The following is a 23,975-nucleotide window of genomic DNA, read 5'->3' as shown; positions in this document are numbered from 1 at the left end:
GGAACCTTTTACCAGACTTCTTGAGTTTCTTACCAGCAGCAGGGGCGGATTCTTGTTTCCTCTTAGAGGAGATGCCCCACCTAGCTCTAAGGCTCTGGTTGAGCCTAGCAGCCTCATGGTGCACCTCATTCACAGCGGACTCTGGGAAGAGGTCCGCCCCCCACATGCTGGAAGCCAGGAGTCTATTAGGTTCGTGCCTAATAGTGCACTCCCTGCAGAACGTGCTTTCGCAGTTCCTCCTAGCTTGGAAGAAGTCGAAAGCATCCGTCTGAACTGTTTGGAGCTGAGACTTGGCCAGAATCTTGAATAGCGGTTCTGTGCCATACGATAGTGCCGCCATTTCAGTGATAATTAAGGAGTTGAGGGACCTCCCAAATCTAGTTCGAGCATCGAACTCTGCCTGAATCAAAGTATCAGGCAGCCTTGGAAGCTTTTCGCCAAACTGGTCCATTGCGCAGTCTGGTTTAAGCTTACCAAGCGTGAATGTGGCAGGCAAGTCTCCCACAATTCTCCAAAGGCTGGAAAGAGCGGAGAAGTAGAATCCGCTTCCCTCAGCTGTGGCATGGGCTTCATCCTTGAGGACTGCCTGAAGAGTCGCTTCCACAATATTTTGGTAGCGAACGGAAGAGAAGCCTCCTCCTCCGTCGCAAAAATAGTGAAAGGACTCCTTGAGGGACTGCCTGAAGAGTCGCTTCACCTATTTTGGTAGCGAACGGGAAGAGAGAAGGCCTCCTCCTCCGTCAAAAATAGTGAAAGGACTCTTGAAAGCCTGGAGCTTAGTGTTGGTACACTCCCAGTCCTCCAGGCAGTGAACCCATTCCCGCTGTGCGTGCTCTCTACTATATAGCACGTTCTCTCGGGAAATCTTGTCCTCCCTAGTGAGGGCCGCCACGGTCAGCCTAGCATATCCAATGAAAGGCTGAGTCAATCCCGGAGGATAAAACTCGAAGTCCTCAATCCTTCGAGTTCCACACTCCGGGACAGAGATCATTACCGTCCTTGAAATGGAGCGTAAGCGGCCACTCTCCATGGGTTATCCATGGAGAAGGCTGGTAGCGACTCATAAGGAGGTAGCTGGAGAATGCCAGCACCTGCTTACTGGGGAGGGGATTGGATGAGGAGCCTGAGAAAGCCCAGCTACTCGGTCCTCATTCTCTCTAACTCTGTTAGAGAGATCTTGGATGGATTGGCCCGACTGACTAAGGGTGTTTGACAGCTGCGCAAACATCTGTTCAAACTTGGTTCCGAGGGCGGAGACCTGTGAGCCTACCATCTCTCCTACCTGTTGCATCACCACTGCTGAGAATGCAGTGGGATCAAAAGCGCTCGGTCCCGCTACTCCAACCGGCGTTGCCGGAGTGGATGCGTTGGAGGCCGGAGAAGGCATTGGCTCAGCTGGAGCGCGAGCCTTCTCCTTAGAAGCCTTGCTTCTAGAGCTCTTGGAGTACGAAGAGCTCGGCTTAGCCTTCACCGCGTCAGCATAGGAAGTCGAAGACTTCTTTACTGAAGAAGACGACGACGACTTCTTAGAAGTCGTCTTATGGAGGGTCTTCTGTTCTCTCTGTACCCTTCACCTTTGGGGTACAGAGAGAGCGGGAGAGCGGGCAGGGATCTCAGATCCCGTAAGCTTGAAAAGAAGCAGTAGAAGGGACAGGAGAAGATCCAGGAGCGCCCAAGGAAAGACCTTGGGCGCCCGACACACCTACCTCAACCAACAAATCCTCCGCCCCTACCGCCATAGGTCGATGTTCAGGTCCAAAGTTGCGACGTCTGGGACCACCGGCTCCTGCGTGGGGCCACGGACCCGAACGACTGCTGCACCTCTTGCTGTATGGAAGCGATGAGAGGGGCTGCTGAGATAGGATCAACGTAGCCTGTTGATTTGCCGCCGGGGAAGATCTGAACGGCCAGCTTCTTATCTAATGATGTACGGCTGGCCCTTGGCGGCGTTCTTCCCGAAGCCGCCCACCCAAGCCTTCAGGGTTGCTAGGGCGACTTCCTTCACGGCGGCAGCCTGAAAGAGAAGGCGAAATGAAGCTTCTAGTGGCGGGGACGGGGTTTAACAAGCTTATGACTAAGTGTTATTGTAGTAATACGAATAAAGAAGTCTCAAAATCGACGTTAACCCCCCCCACCAGCTGACTGACAAGGTCATAGCAAATGGTGCAGGCTTCTGGGTGGCCAGACGATCATGGCATTGTGGGTCGTGGCACACGGGGGCATGAGTCCTGCACTCATCGTGGGCGCAGGGGTCGTACAGCGTCGTCGCCGTTACACCCCAGGAACCTGACAGTTGGTAGCCTGTAAGTGGAAAGATACATAAGTATCAGGAGAACACTTACAGCCTAACAATTGCTCCGCTGCATGCCGGAGCGTGAAAGTTAGATTAAACCAGAGCCCCGCCATAATACGTGTGGTAACTAGGCGGTTGGAGTTGTCTAAGGCTAAGCCGGAGACAAGAGAAAATATCCAACCAGGTGTGGTGGTGAGCCATGAAACCACGACGGAGAACGACGGAGATGGTATACACACAGTTAGATTCAATACTAAAATTCACCGTAAAATTAGGGTACATCCTTATATTTATAACGAAATATGTATAAATCTTTTCCCCGTCTACTAGAAGAGTGCCCGGGTAAGAAGAAAGCTCTCCTCCGGTAGCGGAAAAAGGCAGGATATAGCAGGCAAGCAATAGACCACTAGTAGTGAGCCACCCCGCCCGCTGGCGGAGGCCAGAAACGAACTATAACGGAGGCTCCGTTCGTTACAGTAGGGGAAAGGTGGGACTGAGCAATGGGGGGGGGGTTTCCGGCGTAACGCGGCGGTAGGGAGAGAGAGGGGGGGTGGCCTACTCCTCCCCGTCCCAACAACTACCCGCTCGGTGACCCGGTACCCGAGACAAGTGGTCGCCCTATACCCCAGCTGGGAGGAACTCCTGGCCTCCTCAGAGAAAGAGGGAGGAAGGCTACTGAGGTTGTCATGGTAACCAAGGAGTCCCCCAGACCCCTCCCTATACCTGGTAGGGAGGGAAGGGGAAGGGTAAGGTGCTATGGAACACGTGACCGCAAGTGGCCTAAGCCGCGATAGCAACACAACCGTGGAAGGGCCACGTGAACCAGACTGTACCAACGCATGGGACATGCACCTAGGCTAGCCTAACACCCTAAATAAAACTAAAATTACATCGTAAAAGGTGGAAAAAAGACACTTTAGTAAAAGAAAAAGGAGCCCAGGAGGAGGCAAACTGTTCCGAGGAACAGTTGACTACTCGGAGCCAGCGATAGCCAATGAAGAGCAAGAGCCGGGATGCTGGGCCAGAAACACAGAATAGCCCTAAAAAAAATTCCAAACTAAGAGAAATGGTAAAAGGGCTGACCTAGCTATAAAAACGATGTAAAAAACGATGAACGTGATATAGTAAGCCCATAAGTATAGGAAGTCCCAGTATGGAAGAACGGGAATTCTTAACATGAGGCGGCATGGCGCCGCCACGAGTCGACCGGGAAACCGTATATGACCTATTAGAAGGAAAATACTGGTCCCTGGAAGACTAAAATACGGTAAATACTACTTATGAGGCACTTAACTTAGCCGATGCGATGGCAAGCACGTTCCATGGTGAATAGGAGATAAATCCAAAGATAACACGGCACGAAAGAAAAAAGCGTACAACGTGTACCGTCTAATAATTAAGGATGACCGCTAGGGGCGCTGCTGTCCGTGGCGTCGGTAGTAGTAGTAGTAGCGGCCGCATCACCCCTTAGTATCAGCTCTCTCTGGTGGGGATTTTAGATTGGAAGGTCTAAATGGTGAATGACTCGTGGTAGTGTTCCCACTCGCCCCTATTCTCATACCGACACTTCTTTTATAGAGTGAGCGAGTCAGTTTTACTGACATTTTCTTAATTTTGTTTTTCTCTGGTAATTTTAGATTAATTTTGCCTAGAAAGAATGATATTAAGGATACTTTCATAGGCCGACACGAGCTGAGCCCAGAAAACCGGATCGCCGATAACCGAGTCTGCCGATAATCAAGGACTGCCTGTATATTGTACATGTAAAATAGAAAATTATATGCCCATACAAAGACACATATATTGCTGGAATTAAACTGGTTAATTGGGAAGAGCCAGCACACCCAACAAAGACAAAAACATCTCCAGATTTAACACACGCTATTGGAAGGACAGTAGTGATGGTTTTTAAAAAGAAGTCACGGTAAAGATAAAGAAAAAGAAAATGATAAGGGTAAGGCCACCTCTCGCTAAACTGTCAGGCACCCATGGCCTTCTACTAAGCCTGCCTACACTGTTCAAAAAGCAAGAGGAAGAGGGAGCTGACAGAAAAGTATGTTCTAAGTGTATGCATAAGCAAGGGAACTCCAATCCTAGATAGTGAGAGACCCCCTTTTCATAGGCTGTGGCAACATCCAAGATTGAAGAATAGCTGTATATTTTGGAGTGGCCCTCCAGAAGAGATGTTTACCAGGTTAGTGACCCTTTTCTACTCAACAAAAAATTACAGTTTGTAAAGGGTGAGAACTTTAGTGTTTTGTGTTGTCAAGTGTATCAACAGTAAAAGACTTTTAATGAATATGCCAGACTATTCTGAGTTGGTGTAGGTATAGAAAAAAACCTGCATCCATAGAAGGTCCCAATAACACCCTTAGAAGGTACTGTAATCTCTTTAAGGGTATTATTTCATTGATTGTCAGTTTAAATTTGTTTGATATTACAAATTTCAAACGTTGGTCTCAAGTTATAAATTCATCTGTTTAAATTTTCCTCATATTACTGTTAATATAAATTTTCTGTGCTTTACCTATGCAGTGCATCTTGAGTTCTTTCACATAGTATAATACATACTGCATTACATTATGGGTGATATAATACATACTACATCACATTGCGAGTCACCTGGATAATAAGATTATGATTGAAGAATGTACAGAGCTTTAATTTGTCCCCTAAGATGTGTCAGGCATGCATATAACATTAATTTCAGATTTGAACAGTTAGTACTTGGATTTGCTCTTTGCATAAGATATTGGTTCAGCAGCAATACTGCATTGTATGCAAATTGATGTGTTGGTCGTACAGCCATTAAGGCAGCGGCTTGAGAGTGAATGATGGTACAGTGCATCTTGATAAGAACCTAAGATATGGATACCTAAAGCTGGATTGCTCAGTGTGAGTGACCGGGTCAGATATATCGCCATGATAGGCACAGATATGAATGTAGGACAAGTATCTGATGCCAGTTACTAAGACAGATATTGGAGATGTATCACCATTACATAGAGTAAGGGTGATGCACTGAGAATGGAGCCTGGATAATGAAGCACAAATCATGATTAGGGAGTTTAGGTTAGTAGATTGGTGTAGCACCTTGTACCTTGCAGCCATAACCTGCATCTCTCTAGCCAAGGGGAGATATGTATATCTTCAACCAGTGTCCTAGAAGTACTGTTGTTATGTGTTGGTTGCTCAGTTGTTTTGTTGATATCTGTAATTCTCATAGAAGCAGATTGTTGTTGACAGTTGTCAAATAGGAGGAGGCAAGTACGGTATACTATCTCATAGAACAAAAGATAAGATGCAAGAAAGATTTTATTATAAATAAAGCAGCAATGTGAATTGCTAGGCACACCATGAGAAAAATTGGAGTTTTAGTATGGAATTACTGCTCATTAAATATTTACCTGCATTTCATGTCATAATAAATAAAATGAATAAGGGTGATCATATAAAGAAGATTACTTCTGGCAGCTTGGATAAGTTTTCAGCTTTATTTATGTATTTTTGATAGTATAGTCTCTTGTTTCGTCCTCAAGGCATTACCCTTCCATGGTGTGCCAGCACCCCGTGGTGACCAGACTAATATCAAATATTAATTATCTTTTAGCCTGATCTTGTAGCTGGTTATTGTGTTGTAATGATAAACACTATGACACGTGACGATGGACTCAAAGTCAAGAGGGCATTTTCTCTCATCTTCAGCAAGGCTGAACTCAGTTTTTTCCCATGTCAAAATCTGGAAGAAGTGACTATTGCGCTTGAGTGTCAGCCATCTTGTTTACAACCAGGCCTGTTAACCCTTAAACGCCGAATGGACGTATTAAACGTCGAGTCAAAATCTCCCCCGATTTCTGAATGGACGTACCATACGTCGGCTCAAAAAATTTTTTTTTAAAATTCGCGGAAAAATACCTTATAGGCCTACCAGCCGAAAACTTTTGAATCACGTGCCTTGGGAGATGCTGGGAGTTTGTTCACGGATCAAGGCGTTGTTTTGTTTACAATCGTTACGCAGGCGCGCAAGCGCAAATTTCTTTCTTATCGCACTAAAAAGTATTAGTGACACATCTCAAAAATTATTTCGTCACTTTGACATAATTTTTGCACCATTGTAAATTATCCGTTACATGAAGTATTATATATGAAAATGTGCGCAATTTCATTTAGAATACAACAAAAAAATATTCATGATTGTAACTTTTATCAGTTTTGAAATATTTTCATATAAATAACGATAAGTGCCAAAATTTCAACCTTTGGTCAACTTTGACTCTACCGAAATGGTCGAAAACGCAATTGTAAGCTAAAAAACGCTTATATTGTAGTAATATTCAACTATTTACTTAATTTTGCAACAAATTGGAAGTCTCTAGCACAATATTTCGATTTATGGTGAATTTATGAAAAAAATTTTTCCTTACGTCCGCGCGGTAACTCTTCCGAAAAAAATCATACATGCGATTGTGGTAATGTTTGCACCATTTTAAAATTAGCTGTTATAGAAAGTTTTATATATGGAAATGTGCGCAATTTCATGCACAATACAACTAAAAACAACCCATGGTTGTAGCTTTTATCAGTTTTGAGATATTTTCATATAAAAAATGATAATTGCCAAAATTTCAACCTTTGGTCAACTTTGACTCTACCGAAATGGTAAAAAAACGCAATTGTAAGCTAAAACGCTTATATTATAGTAATATTCAAGCATTTACCTTCATTTTGCAACAAATTGGAAGTCTCTAGCACAATATTTCGATTTATGGTGAATTTATGAAAAAAATAACATTTTCTTTACGTCCGCGTGGTAACTCTTCCGAAAAAATCATACGTGCGATTGTGGTAATGTTTGCACCATTTTAGATTAGCCGTTACATAAAGTTTTATATATGAAAATGTGCGCAATTTCATGTAGAATACAACTAAAAATAATTGAAGGTTGTAGCTTTTCTCATTTTTAAAATATTTGCATATAAATCACGATAAATAGAAAAAAAACCACGTTCGGTCAACTTTGACTCTACCGAAATGATTGAAAAACACAATTGTAAGCTGAAAACTCTACCAGTCCTAGTAAATATTCAGTCATTTATCTTCATCTTGAAACAAATTCGAAGTCTCTAGCAAAATATTTAGATTTATGGTGAATTTAAAAAAAAATCTTTCCTTCCCTCCGCGCGCGATTCTCCGCCGACAAATCTCCGAAATGCGTACGTCCCATTCTCGGAATATTTGCTCCTTTCATTCCTATTAGCATTTCATAGAGGTTTATATATGAAAATTTGCGCAATTTCATGTAGAATAAAACGAAAAATATTTGAAGGTTGTAGCTTTTCTTATTACCGAAATAATTGCATATAAAAAATATATATATATAAAAAATTCGACATTCGGTCAACTTTAACTCGTCAGATATGGTTGAAAACTGCAATTGTAAGCTAATACTCTTACGTGTATATATTAATATTCAATCATTTGTCTTCATTTTGAAAGAAATTGGAAGTCTCTAGGACAATATTTAGAATTTATGGTGAATTTTTGAAAAAAAATATTTGTTACGTCCGCGCGTTACGAATTCATGCATTATTTTGTGATAATATTTTTATCGTTTTACAATGTGTTATATACCAAAATGATTGCAATTTAGTGTACATTACAAAGAAAAAAAAGTAACTTGTTACCTTCAACCGTTTGCGCACAGTGCGATTTGAGTACAATTATATATGAAATTTCGTTTTTGCACTATCATATATCGCATTATTTATATATGATAATGATAATTTTTTTCATTTCTGATGGTTGCATACTAAACTTCAGCCATGACAAAAAAGGAGCCAAAAATTAATCTTAATCTTGAAAACTAAGAGCGCTGTGATTTTTTGAAAAAATCTGTTGTCTTATTTTTTCCGCTTCCTTCCGCGCTCCTACGCTCTGAAACACCTCCGGCACACGGGAGACAATTTTTTTTTTACCGCTTCGGCGTAAGAGGGATAAATAACGATAATTGCCAAAATTTCAACCTTCGGTCAACTTTGACTCTACCGAAATGGTCGAAAAACGCAATTGTAAGCTAAAACTCTTATATTTTAGTAATATTCAATCATTTACCTTAATTTTGCAACTAATTGGAAGTCTCTAGCACAATATATTTCAATTTATGGTGAATTTATGAAAAACCTTTTTCCTTACGTCCGCGCGGTAACTCTTCCGAAAAAATCATACATGCGATTGTGGTAATGTTTGCACCATTTTAAAATTAGCCGTTATATAAAGTTTTATATATGGAAATGTGCGCAATTTCATGCACAATACAACTAAAAACAATCCATGGTTTTAGCTTTTATCAGTTTTGATATATTTTCATATAAATAACGATAATTGCCAAAATTTCAACCTTCGGTCAACTTTGACTCTACCGAAATGGTCGAAAAACACAATTGTAAGCTGAAACGCTTATACAGTAGTACCTTGAGATACGAAAGGCTCAACTTACGAAAAATCCAAGTTACGAAAGCCAATACGAAAAATTTTACTGCTCTACATACGAAAAGTTTTCAAGATACGAAAGGTTTTGCTATAAAGTCCCGAGATTTGCCCGGACCACCGAGAACAATTTTAAAACTCCCGCGCCGCCAACTGAGTAAACTCGCCACCATCCTCCCGCTCTCCCATTGGTTCCTGATGCTAGTCACCCCATAAGGTCCTGCTCTCCTATTGGTCAGCATCTACCCCTTGTGCTTTAAGTATTCTATTGGTAAAAGGTTGCTGTAAATTGAAAAACTTAGTATTCATGCAATACATTTAGTAGAAAAAAAGAACATTAGATAAAGATAGAATAAAGAATAGAAATGAATGGTTATTATACTGTTTGGTAGTTTCAGTAGTTAGTAGTTGAAGAGAGATAATGAAAATTTATGGCTTACTGTGTAAAAGTGATTGCTTGGCGATTGTTCGATACTCGTAAGTGCTGGATGTAAACAGATGTTTGGAAGCTTTTTTTTGTTTGTTTATTATAGTTAATGGTTACTTAATATTAATTATTTGAAATGAGTACATGCAATACATTTAATAAAAAAAAATGGGAATTAGATATCATAAAATATAAAATAAATCAGACTGCCAACAAATACGCATTTTTTAGAATTCTTCTTCTGTTTTATTATTACGTTACGTATACGTATTACGTATGTTTCATTATAGCTGTCAGTAACTCGGTATCTCCATTAGGTAAAGATAGAATAAAGAATAGAAATGAATGGTTATTATACTGTTTGGTGGTTTCATTAGTTGAAGAGAGATACTAATGACAATGTATGGCTTACTGTGTGCTAGGAAAAATGATTGCTTGGCGCTCGTTCGATACTCGTAAGACGGGTAAGAGCTGAGAATGTAAACAATCGATTGGAAGGTTTGTTTTTTGTTTGTTTGTGTTTTATAGTTAATGATTAATTAATAATTATTTGAAATGAGTACATACTGATTATTTATACATTTTATTGGCATATTCTAAGCTTTTGGGTCTTAGGTTTAGATGTCAGAATCATAGACTAGGCTACAGTAGCAACCGCTAACATAGGCTAGGCTTTTACTGCTAAGGGACATGCCTAAAGTCTAAGATATGCAGTGAAAATGGGGTTGAACTATTACATGCAGTTGAATATTACTCTAAGTATGTACAGTATTTTGCCTTTTTGGAGTCATATTTCTTCCGTCGTAACCCTAGAACATGTGTTTTAGGCCTGGAAATATAATTTACTGGGGTGTTTTTGGAGGGCTTGGAACGGATTAGCCATTTTACGTGTAAAATGTGTTCCAAGATACGAAAAACTCTTGATACGAAGGCCGTCTCGGAATGGATTAATTTCGTATCTCGAGGTACCACTGTATTCTAGTAATATTCAAGCAATTACCTTCATTTTGCAACAAATTGGAAGTCTCTAGCACAATATTTCGTTTTATGGTGAATTTATGAAAAAAATAAAATTTTCCTTACGTCCGCGCGGTAACTCTTCCGAAAAAATCATATGTGCGATTGTGGTAATGTTTGCACCATTTTAAATTAGCCGTTACATAAAGTTTTATATATGAAAATGTGTGCAATTTCATGTAGTATACGACAAAAATAATTGAAGGTTGTAGCTTTTCTCATTTTTAAAATATTTGCATATAAATCACGATAAATAAAAAAAAACCACGTTCGGTTCACTTTGACTCTACCGAAATGGTCGAAAACGCAATTGTAAGCTAAAACTCTTACAGTCTAGTAATATTCAGTCATTTATCTTCATCTAGAAACAAATTCAAAGTCTCTAGCAAAATATTTAGATTTATGGTGAATAAAAAAAAATCTTTCCTTCCCTCCGCGCGCGGATTCTCCGCCACAAATCTCCGAAATGCGTACGTCCCATTCTCGGAATATTTTCTCCGTTTCATATTAGGCATTTCATAGAGTTTTACATATGAAAATGTGCGCAATTTCATTTAGAATAAAACGAAAAATATTTGATGGTTGTAGCTTTTGTTATTTCCGAAATAATTGCATATAAAAAAAATATATATAAAAAAATTTGACATTTGGTCAACTTTAACTCGTCAGATATGGTAAAAAACTGCAATTGTAAGCTAATACTCTTACGGTATAGTAATATTCAATCATTTGTTCTTCATTTTGAAGAAAATTTGAAAGTCTCTAGACAATATTTAGATTTATGGGGTGATTTTTTTGAAAAAAGTATTTGTTTACATCCATGCGTTACGAATTCTTGCATTATTTTGTGATAATATTTTCTCTGTGTTGCTTTTATCGTTTTACAATGTGTTATATACCAAAATGATTGCAATTTAGTATACATTACAACGAAAAAAAAGTAACTTGTTACCTTTAACCGTTTTGCGCACAGCGCAATTTGAATAAAATTATATATGAAATTTCGTTTTTGCGCTATCATATATCGCATTATTTATATATGATAATGATAATTTTTTTCATTTCTGATGGTTGCATACTAAACTTCAGCTAATGACAAAAAAAGGAGCCTAAAATGAACTCTTAATCTTGAAAACTAAGAGCGCTGTGATTTTTTGAAAAAAATATTTTTTCCGCTTCCGCGCTCACTCTGAAACACCTCCGACACACGGGAGACAATTTTTTTTTACCGCTTCGGCGTAAGAGGGTTAAAACCCCTCTAAAAATTCTTAGAACTACCTGATTTGATAGTTAAAATTTTAAAATTAAAAAGATTAAAAATGCATATAATAACCTAATTATTTTAATAGTTTTATCACAAAAAATTTATTTAGTCAAGGAATTATAAAAATACAGTAATTTGTGAATATGTCTCAATGAAAAATACCGTGAATAGGGGAATTTTCGGTGAATAATGGGTATATACAGTCTATAGAAAACACTGTGGATAGCCAAGTGCGCTAATTGTGGGTCAGCAAATAGCGGGGTTTGACTGTACTTCAAGCCAGTGCTCTTCACTAAAGATCACTTCAATTCTAAATTTTTTCATCAAGGGTCAGAGAAACATCTAAACTTGAAAGTTAAGTGCTTATTTTTAAGCTCCAGTTAAAAATTGTTGTTTAAACTTTGGAACAAGTAGTACATATTTATTTTTGATATGAAAGCTGAAAACCAGCAATTGGTTTGCAAGCACATGGTCGGTGCTTTCTAGTGGTCTCTTGTTTGCTATTTGTTAAAATCACCAAATTTGGAGAATTTTTCACTGGATCTAGAAGTTTTAGTTATTGAAATATTCCATAATTTATTATTAATTTAGGCAATCTTTTAGATAACAATGTCTACAATAGTCTAGGTGGTAGCCTACATGAGGTGATAGCCTAACAGATTCAGTGAGAATATATCTGGGAAAAACAATTATAAGTGTAGAACTCATAAATATCAGCTAGTTTTTGGGACACTGTAAGTACTTGTATAAGAAAGACAGGAAACCAGTATTGTCTTATCTGTGGATTGTAGCCCTATCTGGCAACACTGCAGGAGATAATAAAAAAAATGCATCTTTGTGTGTTAAGTTCTTTATTATACGGTGAGCAAATTATTTTTAAATTACATTTTCCTTGTGATAACTTTGAAGTCAGTAACTAATGGGAATGCAATGAGAAGTAGGATAAATACGGTGACAAATTAAAAAAAAAATGGTTATATCTCACAAATTGTAGGATTTATGAAATTAAAACTGCTATACTTTTTTGTTTGTTTTTCATATTAAACAAATCATTATTGATGAAATTTTTTCATAGGTCAATTCTAAAATGAGTTACAGATAAAAATCTAAGAGCATCTACATAGCGGTGGGCATCTTGGATTGATGAGGTCATAAAGGGCTTTACCACATTTTCAGCCAAAACACTTGGTAGTACATTATAGTAGACGATATCAGCAATGTATTCTAGTTGGTCACTCCTTCCCTTCATTCAAAATCTCACAAAATTTCACAAGCTCCTCTAATCATTTGTCTAGTCACCATGGAGAGTGCAGGCACACCATCGATGGATAACTCCTTGAGGACTCAACAGCGACTACCAAACGACCTTAAAACCTGATTTTTCCTTTTTGGCTTTAATGCTACATCCTCTGAGATTATTTTTCCTTAATTGAAAAATTATTGATTTGATTTGGAGTGTTGATAGGACATTTCACAATACTGTACATGTATTTTAATTTTTTATTTAAAAATGATTGACTTTCTTCATGAAATAAATTCTGACAGGATTATTTTTTTCATCCAGGTATTATTCAGATATGCCCTTGCCATATTGAAGCTGTGTGAAGAGGGAGTGCTTGAACGTTGTGACTACATGGAGATTTTTTCATTTTTACGCTCGGTGCCAGAGCCCATCACAGATATCCCTAGGCTTCAAGAGGTAAGTAAATACTTAAGTATCATTGTGTGAATTCTGCTTAGAGTGCAATTGCTGTACGTATTTAAATTATTCTGTATGCGTACTGAGTAACACCCATCAAGGAGAGTAGTAAATATAGACTATATGAATAAAATATGTTTAAAGAACCTAAATGAAAAGAACAAGTACTTAGTACTATACAAGGTGTATATTCAGAGGTAATCATAAATTGTGTTTACAATACCAGTATATACTGTATATATCTTCACACAGCTGCAAACAAGATTTTACTGACATAAACTTAAACTACCCAACTTTATTGTCATTCTTGTTTGATGAGAATTAGGTCTTGGTTAGAGCAAAGAATTCTAACTTTATTTTGGATAATAATTCTGAAGGGTTTCCATAGCACTTACAGTTACCAAAAATTTCATATAATAATTTTATTGGCTGGTCCTAATATGAAAATAGAGCCATTGTTAGGCAAGGAAAACTTGTATGTTTTGAAGGTTGGACTCATCAATATATACAGCATTGTGTGGACCTATACAGGATATGTTCTACTGTGTGTTGTTTATAATTTTCTAGGGTAATTTTTAGATAGTAACTATTTCAAGTGTGTACATGTTTATTTCTCATGCATAGTCCAAGAAGGAGGTAGTTCTATTTTATATCGATATTTGTTGACTCAAACAGTTTCTAGCCTCTGCTTAGGAAAAGTGGTGAGTAATTTTCAATAAATATACACTTTGATCAAAAATTCTTTTTTTGGTGGTGAATGACCAAAAAGTCTTTTGTGGTGGTGAATCACTTGATTTTATTTTTACTGCACTATCCATCAATACCAAGTCATGATAAAAAGTTAGAAGCTGTTCATTACTTTTGACGTGAATTGAAGAGTTTGGGGAAGATTTATAAAGGTTCAATGCAATTTATCAGTGTGCAGCACCCCAGACCGGGTAAACTTTGAGGTCGGCAAAATAAAAAAAATCTCATCAGTGGAAAGAGAACGATTTGCAAATGCACATGGTGTAAGGAAAAAAAAATTTTCAAGTTCCCCTACCTTTCATGAGAAGTTGAAAATGGCTATTGACAACCTGTTGTGGGGCCTCTTTTAAAAGACAGTCGTAAATTTTACGAAGTTATACAAGGTTTTTCTGATAAATTAATTTAGTATTATATTATATAAAATTATAATTACAGATCACACAATATCAAAACAGATAAGAAATAAAATAAGTAACAAATTTTGAGCATATTTGTTATAAAAAATTTACGTAAACTTACCGAGAACGAAGATGCAGTAGCCTTTTTGGCCTAATAAATGTTTTTTCTAATATTTCCTTGCACTTTTCTTTGCAAAATTACATTTATAACTGACAGAATATCATAAAAGATAAGAACTAAAACCAACAGCAACCTTTGGTATATTTATGAGCAAATTTACAAAAAGATGTCATGTTAGACAGAGAAGGCAGTACTACATCCTCCCTTGAAGTCAAGACCGAAACTAAGCCCTGAGCCACCCAGTCTCACATCTTATCCAGTCTAAAAGTTGCCATTAGTGAATTTATGGGCTTTAGAAGTAGTGGCACCTCCTTCCCACCCGATTCCTTCCAAATCGAAAGTACGTAGTACGTATTGCTTCTCCCCAGGATCATTCCATCCATCACCCGTCACCTGTTATTACTACTCCTGAGAGTCTATCTGCCCAGTAAGGGTGAAAGATAAATACACTACAGTCAGTAGACATTTCCAATTTTTAGTTTTCTGTAAAAGAAAACTGAGATGGCATTGTCTGTCTGTGCACTTTTTCTGTCTGCCCTCAGATCTTAAAAACTACTGAGGCTAGATGGCTGCAAATTGGTGTTGATCATCCACCCTCTCAGTCATCAAACATACCAATTGGAGCCCTTTAGCCTCAGTAGTTTTGATTTCATTTAAAGTTAAAGTTAGCCACAATCATGCGTCTGGGAACGATTTAGGACAGGCCACCACCGGCCCATGGTTAATGTTTCATGGGCCACAGCTCATACAGCATTATACTGAGACCACCAAAAGATAGATCTATTTCAAATGACCTTGATTATATGCTGTACAGAAAACTTTATTGCATCAAAGAAACTCCAGCATATTTTTTATTTGTTTTATACATATGTATATTGTACATTATCACGTAATATCTCACAAAAGTGAATTAATGTAAGTGCTATGCCAATGTCAAAGTCCTTTGTTTCCTTTGATACTTTTGGAGCTGGTTAATAAGCCTCACTTTTTGCACTTCACAGCATTTATTACTTGCATTCTTTTCTGGGTTAGTACTGTTGTGATACCTAGAATTTTTTTTGTTTCAAGAAGTAACTAATATATTAGTGAAATATGTTTTGTGGAATGTAACAGGCACTGAATTATTATAGATCTCTTATTTATATCATTGCTTTTACTCTTTCTGGTGAAGAGAACAGTTACTGATTATGAAATACAGTCAAACCCCTACATACAAAAGTCCCTATGGAGAAGGCAAAGACAAAGATTTTTTTGCTTCTGTGTACGAAAATAATTCAGGTTGCGAAAGGGTGTACTGTAAAGTCCGACATTCTCCCAGGCCACTGAGAACAATTTTAAAACTCATGCAGCTCCAACTAAGTAGACTCGCCACCATCCTCCTGCTCTCCCATTGGTTCTTGATGCTAGTTACCACTGTAAGATCCTGCCTTCCTATTGGTTCTCCTAAAGGAGTTCCTCGACTATTTCGTTTCGGCAGCGCTATCGTACACACATGGAATTCATTCGTTCACGAAGATTTCGTTCGTTAATATAAATTCGTGTTAGTGATTTTGCTTTCGTTGTACTGTAAGTTACTTTATCTAGTGTGTGAACTTAATTACTTACGTTATTAGCCATGGGTCCCAAGAATGTTGCTGAAGTTCACAGAAAGAGGAGGATGCTTTCTATGGAGACAAAAGTGGAGATAATTAAGAAGTATGAGGCTAGCATGAGGTTGAGTGTGATCGCTAAGGAATACGGCTGAAATCCGTCGACGATAAGCTCCATCCTTAAGCAGAAGGAAGCCATCAAAGCAGCTGCACCTTCCAAAGGCGTGACTATTTTTTCCAACAAGAGGAGCCATGTGCATGATGATATGGAGAGGCTGCTTCTCATATGGACTAAGGACAAGGAAATTGCTGGCAATACGATAACCAAGACGGTAATCTGCCAGAAGGCCAGGGCCATTTTTGGTGATCTGAGTTCTCAGGCCAAAGACGATGCTGGAGAAGGGACATTGAAGGCAACCCCAGACTTCAATGCTTCTCGTGGTTGGTTTGATAAATTTCATAAATGAACTGGCATCCATTCGGTGGTGCAGAATGGGGAGGCTGCCAGCTCAGACACGAATGCGGCCCAAGCCTTTATTAAGATGCTCGATGAGATGACAATCAAGGAAGGCTACAGTTCTCAGCAAGTCTTCAACTGTGATGAGACTGGCCTTTTTTGGAAAAAATGCCTCGTCGGACGTAGATCATGGAGGAAAAGAAGAAGCTACCCGGGCATAAGCCTATGAAAGACAGGCTTACGCTTGCACTTTGTTCTAACAACAGTGGGGATTGCAAGGTGAAGCCCCTACTTGTCAATCATTTGGAGACTCCTCAAGCCTTGAAGGCCCACAAAGTGCTAAAGGAGAAGCTTCCAGTGATGTGGAGGGCTAATGTGAAAGCCTGGGTAACGAGGCTTTTGTTCACTGAGTAGGTAAATCTGTGTTTCGGCCTGACCGTGAAGAAATTCTTGGAAGAGAAGCGCCTCCCTCTGAAATGTCTGCTGTTGTTGGACAATGCCCTTGCTCACCCTCCTGGCCTTGAGGAAGATATCCTAGCAGAGTACTCTTTCATCAAGGTTCTTTATCTTACGCCCAGCACCACCCCTCTCCTCCAGCCCATGGACCAGCAAGTGATATCGAACTTCAAGAAGCTGTATACGAAACACCTTTTCAAGAGATGTTTCGACATCACCGATACCACAAACCTCACCCTGCATGAATTTTGGAAGGAGCATTTCGATGTTGTGATATGCATCCAACTTATCCATCAAGCTTGGCAGGAGGTTTCGAGGCGAACCTTGAATTCTTTGTGGAAGAAAATCTGGCCTGATGCCATATCCGCCTGAGACTTCAAGGGATTCAACGTGGGCGAAGCTGATGCAGATTCAGAAACAGTTGACGATCCTGAAACTGTTTTGCAACCAGATCTTGACGAGATCGTTGCACTTGGCAAGTCCATGGGGCTGGTCGTCGACGAGGATGACATCAATGACCTTCTCAAGGAGTTGTTGTTTTTGATTAAGCTGACCTTGTGTCAACATGGGCTCTTGCTCACAGAGCAGCCCGTAATCAAGGAGCACCAAGAGGAGCTTACGACGGATGATCTGAAGGAGTTGGAGACCATGCAACATAATTTCGTTCAAGAAGCATTCTCTAGCAGCAGCGAGGAGGAGGAGGAGGAGGAGGAGGAGGAGGAGGACCCTATGACAATGGCAGAAATTAAGGATGTTCTAGCTTTTTTCATAAAGCGCGAATATTTGTAGAAAAGAGGCACCCCAAAAAGGCTTACACAGATTGCATGCTTGCGCAGTTCGATGAAATTTGCCTGGGTTGTTTCAGGAACATCGTCAAAAGCAGGCAGAAGCAATCTTCCTTGGATAGTTATTTTTTAAAGAGGCCTTTAGTATTAAGCAAACAGGAAGGTCCAAGTGATACGAAAACACAGTAAATTGGATATGGTGAAGAAATTGAAATTTAAAAAAAAATGTAAAGTAAAAAAGTAAAAAGAAAAAAAAAATCAGAAATAGGCCAAAAAAAAAAAAATCTAATTTTAAGTTTTTCATAAAGTTAAGTGTTAATGTTTTCTGCCATTTGTTAGTGTTTCGTAAAGTTTGGGGTTAATGTTTCCTGTCATTTTTTAATGTGTTTCGTAAAGTTAAGTCTTCAAGATTTCTGCCATTTGTCTTCCTCCTCTGTCACCACTTTCGGACAACATTTCACTCGAAAGGTAAAGTTCCACATTTTACTACATACATACATACATGTACGTACAGTATTTCTTGTACCCGGTACACTAATACACTTTATTTACAGGTACAGTAACGATTAGGATAGATATTGAAAGGTCCAAATTGTTTTATTTCATTGTTTATTGGTCAATGTAGCTTTATTATAAAATTTACTGTGGTGTTTTTGTAGGGCTTGGAACGAATTAGGCAATTTACATGTAAAACGTAGTTCTGGATACGAAAAAACCAGGTTACGAAAACAGCTTCGGAATGGATTAATTTCGTAACCTGAAGCACTACTGTATTACGTCACCATAAAAAGATTTAAACTGCAAGAGGAACTAAACAAAATACTACATTTATGGAAGTAAGAGTAGAAAACGGAGTAGAAATACTTGACTTGAATTGACTGCTTGCTGCTCACAGCTGGAGATAGCAATCAATCTTCATAACCTTATCCTTAAAGATATTACTGGGAGTGGGGGGCTCCTATCATCATAGGACGTCTCCTGCGATGAGTAGCATACTGATTGTATGTCATCATAAGGGATCACCTCAGAGGATGTCTCCTCTGTTGGAGATGCATGTTTCCTGGGTAGCTCAAGGACTTCTCCCCTGTTTACAGTGCAATTACTTTGATAATGCACAAGTTGACAGTAGGATGTTTAGAACATATCTGTGCTGAGTATTTTGTCATAGGACATCCCCATGGGTTGTCATGTTATCCTTTCTGTCTTCTTGGAAAAGACCTATGTTAGACATCTCTTCAACAGGAAGCTAGAGGTCTTCTATTCATGGTCCCAGAATTGTTTGTTGGAGAAGATGACTCCTGGGAATTCTCTGGGAGGCTGAATGATGGAGTGCCCAAACCTACCTTCCTCAAATTTTGTAGAGTTTGAGGAAGTTGCTCTGAACTCCAACATCTCTGATGTGGACTTGGTTGTCCTGTATGCTCCATGCCCCCGAGGCCAGGAGCTCTTTGAGATGACAACCCCATCCTTTTGAGGAGGCTCACAAATACAGGAACAATTCGAAGGGGTAATTTAATGGCTACAACCTTCGTCAAGCTCCAAAGTCTTTGGTTAACCCTAGTAGTTCCTTAACTCCAAGCTGAGTAGTCAAGAGAGATTCCTCCTTAACAGAATCTTCTTCACCAGTTTCTTGTGGAGAGATGCCTCCAATCACTAGGATCTTTATCTCTTCATGTATAGAGTCAATCCAGTATCTCTAATGAGAGCTCTTTCCTGCAAAACAGCAACTCACATGCAAGGCTACTACTTTGTGTTAACACAGGCCAGGTTAAGAAAGAGGTGTCTTAGTACACCCTTTTGGTTGTCTACGTGAGGTGTTTAGACAAGCCGACTTCTCATTGTCAAGTTCTCCCACCGATCGGGTGCATGCAGAAGTGCATGACACCAGAGAATTATGTTCCTCCCTGGCATTTTAAAGTACTTATCTTTTCATAAGTTTTGAATGGTGGTTCATTACTGCCTCAAACCACTCACTTTCATCTTCATGAAGAACGTTGCCCACAGATCCTTGGACATGTTTTCCTAGGGTCCAGTGGTAGCTGTTAAACAATTGTGACTCATCCAGTGCCCCTGGCAGGACAGTTTGTATCTTGCATAAGATGATTGTGTGGAGTAGGGAATGAGGGAGGTGACTGGCAACTTTTCTTTCCCTTTTCTCTTCTTTTTCCATTCCTGTGGGCCATTTGAAGAGTAGACACATTATATCCTGGAACTGGCTTGATGCAGGTTAGTGTTGCAGCCATACTGTAACAGCACTTTTCATGTTCCATGCAACATGCAAATCTGCTTCTCAGCAGCAGCATGCAAATCTGCTTCACAGTAGCTAAAATCTCCTCTCTCCAGCAAGTGGAGTGAGGAGTGGTGGCAAATCCATTTCTTGTAGCTAACATGGTTTGTTGCCTGAACAGATATATAGTTCTTTTGGACTTCCATGAATACAGTGAATCTGGTCATGTTTCATTGTATTTGAACCCAGTGGACTGAGCATTAGATATCCAAATACTGTCTAACATCTCAAAGGCTTGGGTCTTCTTCTTTAGCAGTCTCATTTCCAAGAATAATGAGGGTGTTTGCCGAATCCCCAGTCGGTCCAGGATTCTCATACCTCTCTCTAAGTATGAGTATCCCATTGTTAAGATTGAAGCTTTGTTCCATGTATGAACAAATGACAAATTTTTAATCAATTAACAAACCTGAGGTCGTAACATTGACTGCCCACAGCTAGCTGCCCCTCTTATGTTTCATCCTGGGTTGGAAGGAAGACTGGTGCATTCCTGGATTTAGCGCACTGTTGACATGCTTCCACCTTAACTAAGCATTGGATGCCAGATGCCACAGATCTTGCGTTTACAATCTTTGATTGTTTTTAACTGGTTTCCATCTGGCATTAGAAGAATTATCCTATTGTTAAGACCTTAGGTTTGTTAGCTGTGAAAAATACAAATTGATTAAAAGTTGTCATTTTTTTATAGGACCAGTTGTTGAAGGAGGGTAGAAGATTGACAAGCTCCACCAACCTTTGTCTTTGATACAAAACCTTTCAAGTTTTTTAGCATATGGTAGCTATTATTATTATTATTATATTATTATTATTACAGGCAGTCCTGGGTTACGATGGGGGTTCCGTTCTTGAGACGTGTTGTAAGCCGAAAATTGTCGTAAGCCGGAACATTGTCAAAAATCCTAAGAAAACCTTACTTTTAATGCTTTGTGTGCTTTAAAAACTATGTAAACTGCTTTCTTATCACATTTACCTTCAAATATTGATTATTTTGCATTTTTGAAGTTATATTTCTTCTGCCAGATCAGCGCTGTAAGCGCCGTATCCCTGGAACATGCAACGTAAACCTGGAAATAATTTCTGATAAATATAATTAAAAAGTCTTGTAACCTCGGAATGTCTTAAGCCAAACCCATCGTAAGCCGGGGACTGCCTGTATCATTATTCAGAAGATGAACCCTATTCATATGGAACAAGCCCAAAGTGGCCATCAACTTGACATTCAAGCTTCTAAAGAATAATGGTGTTCATTAGAAAGAAGTAACAGAAGGTACGTAAAGGGAAATACAGAATGAAGACATCACTTGTTAAAATAGAAAATGTAGTAAACCAATTAATGAATAGATAAAAATGTATTAAAATGCAAGAATAGTATCAGGGTAGTAATACTTTGTATCTTCACTTGAACTTTTGAGTTCCAATTGCACGAAATCCTCAGTCCAACGATGTTAGGAATAAAGGATCTTTGGAACTGAGAAGTTCTATTGCAAAGCACATTTGCTGCATATTGGTGCTGCTTTTCAGCAAATCTGGTTCCTCTCGGCAAGAAGAGGGGATCAAGGAGCAATTGTGGGTGTGAAAGATCTCTTGAAATACAACGTATGAATAACTGACAAACAAGAGACCGTCTAAGTTGTAGCAGCTGATATTGGGAAACCGAAACCTGCCACCATGAACCACTTTATCAAAAGGAGATAAATCTCTGGCAGAAGCAGGCATCCATACCAGAGAACAGTATTCTAGTATAGGAATGATAAATATCTTAAAACAGGTTGCAATTATTTTATCATTGTTATAAATATATGAGGCCTCCTGTACAATTACCCCATTCAGCAGAGTCCCATCCACCTGGAAGGGATGGTGGGGTGGAAAATCTGTATGAGATCTGTTAATAAACAGTGTTTACATTTTGTCGAATTTCAGCCTCATTCCCCACCGACTACACCATTCACTAATCCTCTCCATGTCACGATTGAGACTAAGGGCAGCTTTATTTCTCTGAAGTGGAGACTACGCCCACAGGTGTTGCATCATTGGCATGCTGAACAATCTTGCATATCAGGCCAACCACCAAATCACTTGTATACTCTAAAAATAGCAGTGGACCAAAAACACTACCCTGTGGAACTTCAGACACAATAGGTCATGGTTTGCTAAAGATCTTAATAGCTAGTAGCCAAGTCCACAACTTTCTTTTGCTCTTTGTAAATTGGATTTGTTCCTGATTCCTCTTCAGTATGCTGATATTTTACCATGTTAGGCAAGTTCTGTGTGGTTGGACTATGGAAGACACTAGATCTTTAAAGAAATTTTTTTTAATTCTTATAACAGACTTTTTCAAATCAGACAGACTGCTCATGAGGCACTGTAAGACCTACTACATACTACTTGCAATTTTGTAAGTAAAATAAGATATTGATTATGCATGAACACATGCAAAATTTTGTTTGTTAAAGCATTTGATGTTCCATAAACACAAAAACGTTTATTCTACTGGGAGAGCCCTCCTCTCAGCCCATTGTTTGGATGCTTACATATTTTTACCATTTTGATACCTAGGAGTGATGTTTGATGACAAAATTAGTTGATGGTTTTCCTTAGTGGCTGAATATTTACCATAAGAGGACATACTTTCAAGAATAACTCCATTTCTTGGTTAATTTATGCACAGCAAGGAATATACACAAGTAAAGTGAGATACAGCATATTGCAATTCAGGAAGCAAATTATTTTAAAGTCTGTATTTCCAGAAAAGTGAACATTCCTGCTAAAGAATAATTAATTTTTACCAAAGGGAGAGCTTTAAACTACCATATAATTGTTGCTACAGATATTTTCCTCCATAGAATATTTTGTTTGCTTTGCTATTTTAACATTTACAGTCATTTCATGCTTTGATTGTGTCTGCTGTTTTTTTGTACCTGTACATATGCCATCTGCAGCTCTGAAAGCTCCTAGGCACCAGCATGTTAGCTTTCCTTTTCACTTATCTATGGAGTAGTTGTTGATGTGATACTGCCCTCTGAGCTTAGAGCTCTTTATATTGCTGAAGGCATAACTTTAGTGACTGAAGCATATGTCCTCCTCATAATAGATTTTGATTGGCAGCAGCTGTGTAACCATTTACTACTACGTATTCTTGATTCTTAAATTGTGATAAATTGCTTTACTTTGCCATTGTAAAGGAGAATCATCCTTACATATGCTAAGAGGAGATCCCTTGTCTTGTTCTTGTTTCTATATTAGAAAAATTCTGATTCCTCACCAATTGAATTTTAAATATCAATAAATGGAACTTTGAACTCTTTTTCACTGAACTCTTTCACCATGGCGGGTCCATAGACTGCTATCTTAATGAAAGGGCCATCATATTCCATGACTTATTTTTTGGTTAGTTCTTCTCTTTGAAGTTTCAATGGGCCTTTCAACTTTTTATTTTATTTCACTTTTCATGATACTTATAGAATAAAAATATAATTTTTCAGTTCATTTCCTATGAGAGCATTGCTATTGTTATGAGAATCTGATACTTGTGCCATAATTTCAAGTTCCTGTAGATAGGTTTCTTTAAAATGCAAATTAAATTATGAAAATGAAAGACACTTTATTGCTCCTGTTTCTGACATATCAATATTTATTAATTAAATATAAATGATCTTTTTAGTCACATATGTCAAGAACATGTTTGGAGCACTTAAAACACTGGTTTCTACAGAATGCATGAAGATAAAGCAAGTGTTTACTATTGAACCAACCAGAGCCTTTATACAAGTCTAACAGGTGCTTACTATAAAAGGCCCCTTCACCATGTCAAATAAAACCTTGCAAATATCTATGATTTTTTAATTATAATAGGATATGTATGAATGCAGTTAGCTGAAAACCTAAGGCCGTGCCATATTATTTCAGGCTATGTAAAACAAATGTACATATTGAGGAAAATCTTTGTGCTTAA

At 38.6% G+C, this 23,975-nt stretch overlaps 1 protein-coding gene across 3 annotated transcripts in view; it reads left to right on the top strand.

The window, feature by feature from the left end:
• The window catches only part of LOC135201857 (TBC1 domain family member 2B-like), a 641,388-nt gene that overhangs the window by 348,330 nt on the left and 269,083 nt on the right, over window positions 1–23,975 (top strand). For all 3 annotated transcript variants that reach the window (XR_010311621.1, XM_064231151.1, XM_064231152.1), the window contains exon 16: window positions 13,052–13,186. Coding sequence is in view for 2 of the 3 variants with exons in the window: in XM_064231151.1 (XP_064087221.1) it covers window positions 13,052–13,186 (135 nt within the window). In the remaining variant the exon portion in view is untranslated. The remainder of the gene's footprint in view (window positions 1–13,051; window positions 13,187–23,975) is intronic.

This window comes from Macrobrachium nipponense, chromosome 28 (genome assembly GCF_015104395.2).
Source record: "Macrobrachium nipponense isolate FS-2020 chromosome 28, ASM1510439v2, whole genome shotgun sequence".
Lineage (NCBI taxonomy): Eukaryota > Metazoa > Arthropoda > Malacostraca > Decapoda > Palaemonidae > Macrobrachium > Macrobrachium nipponense.
This window is presented reverse-complemented; position numbering and strand designations above follow the sequence as displayed.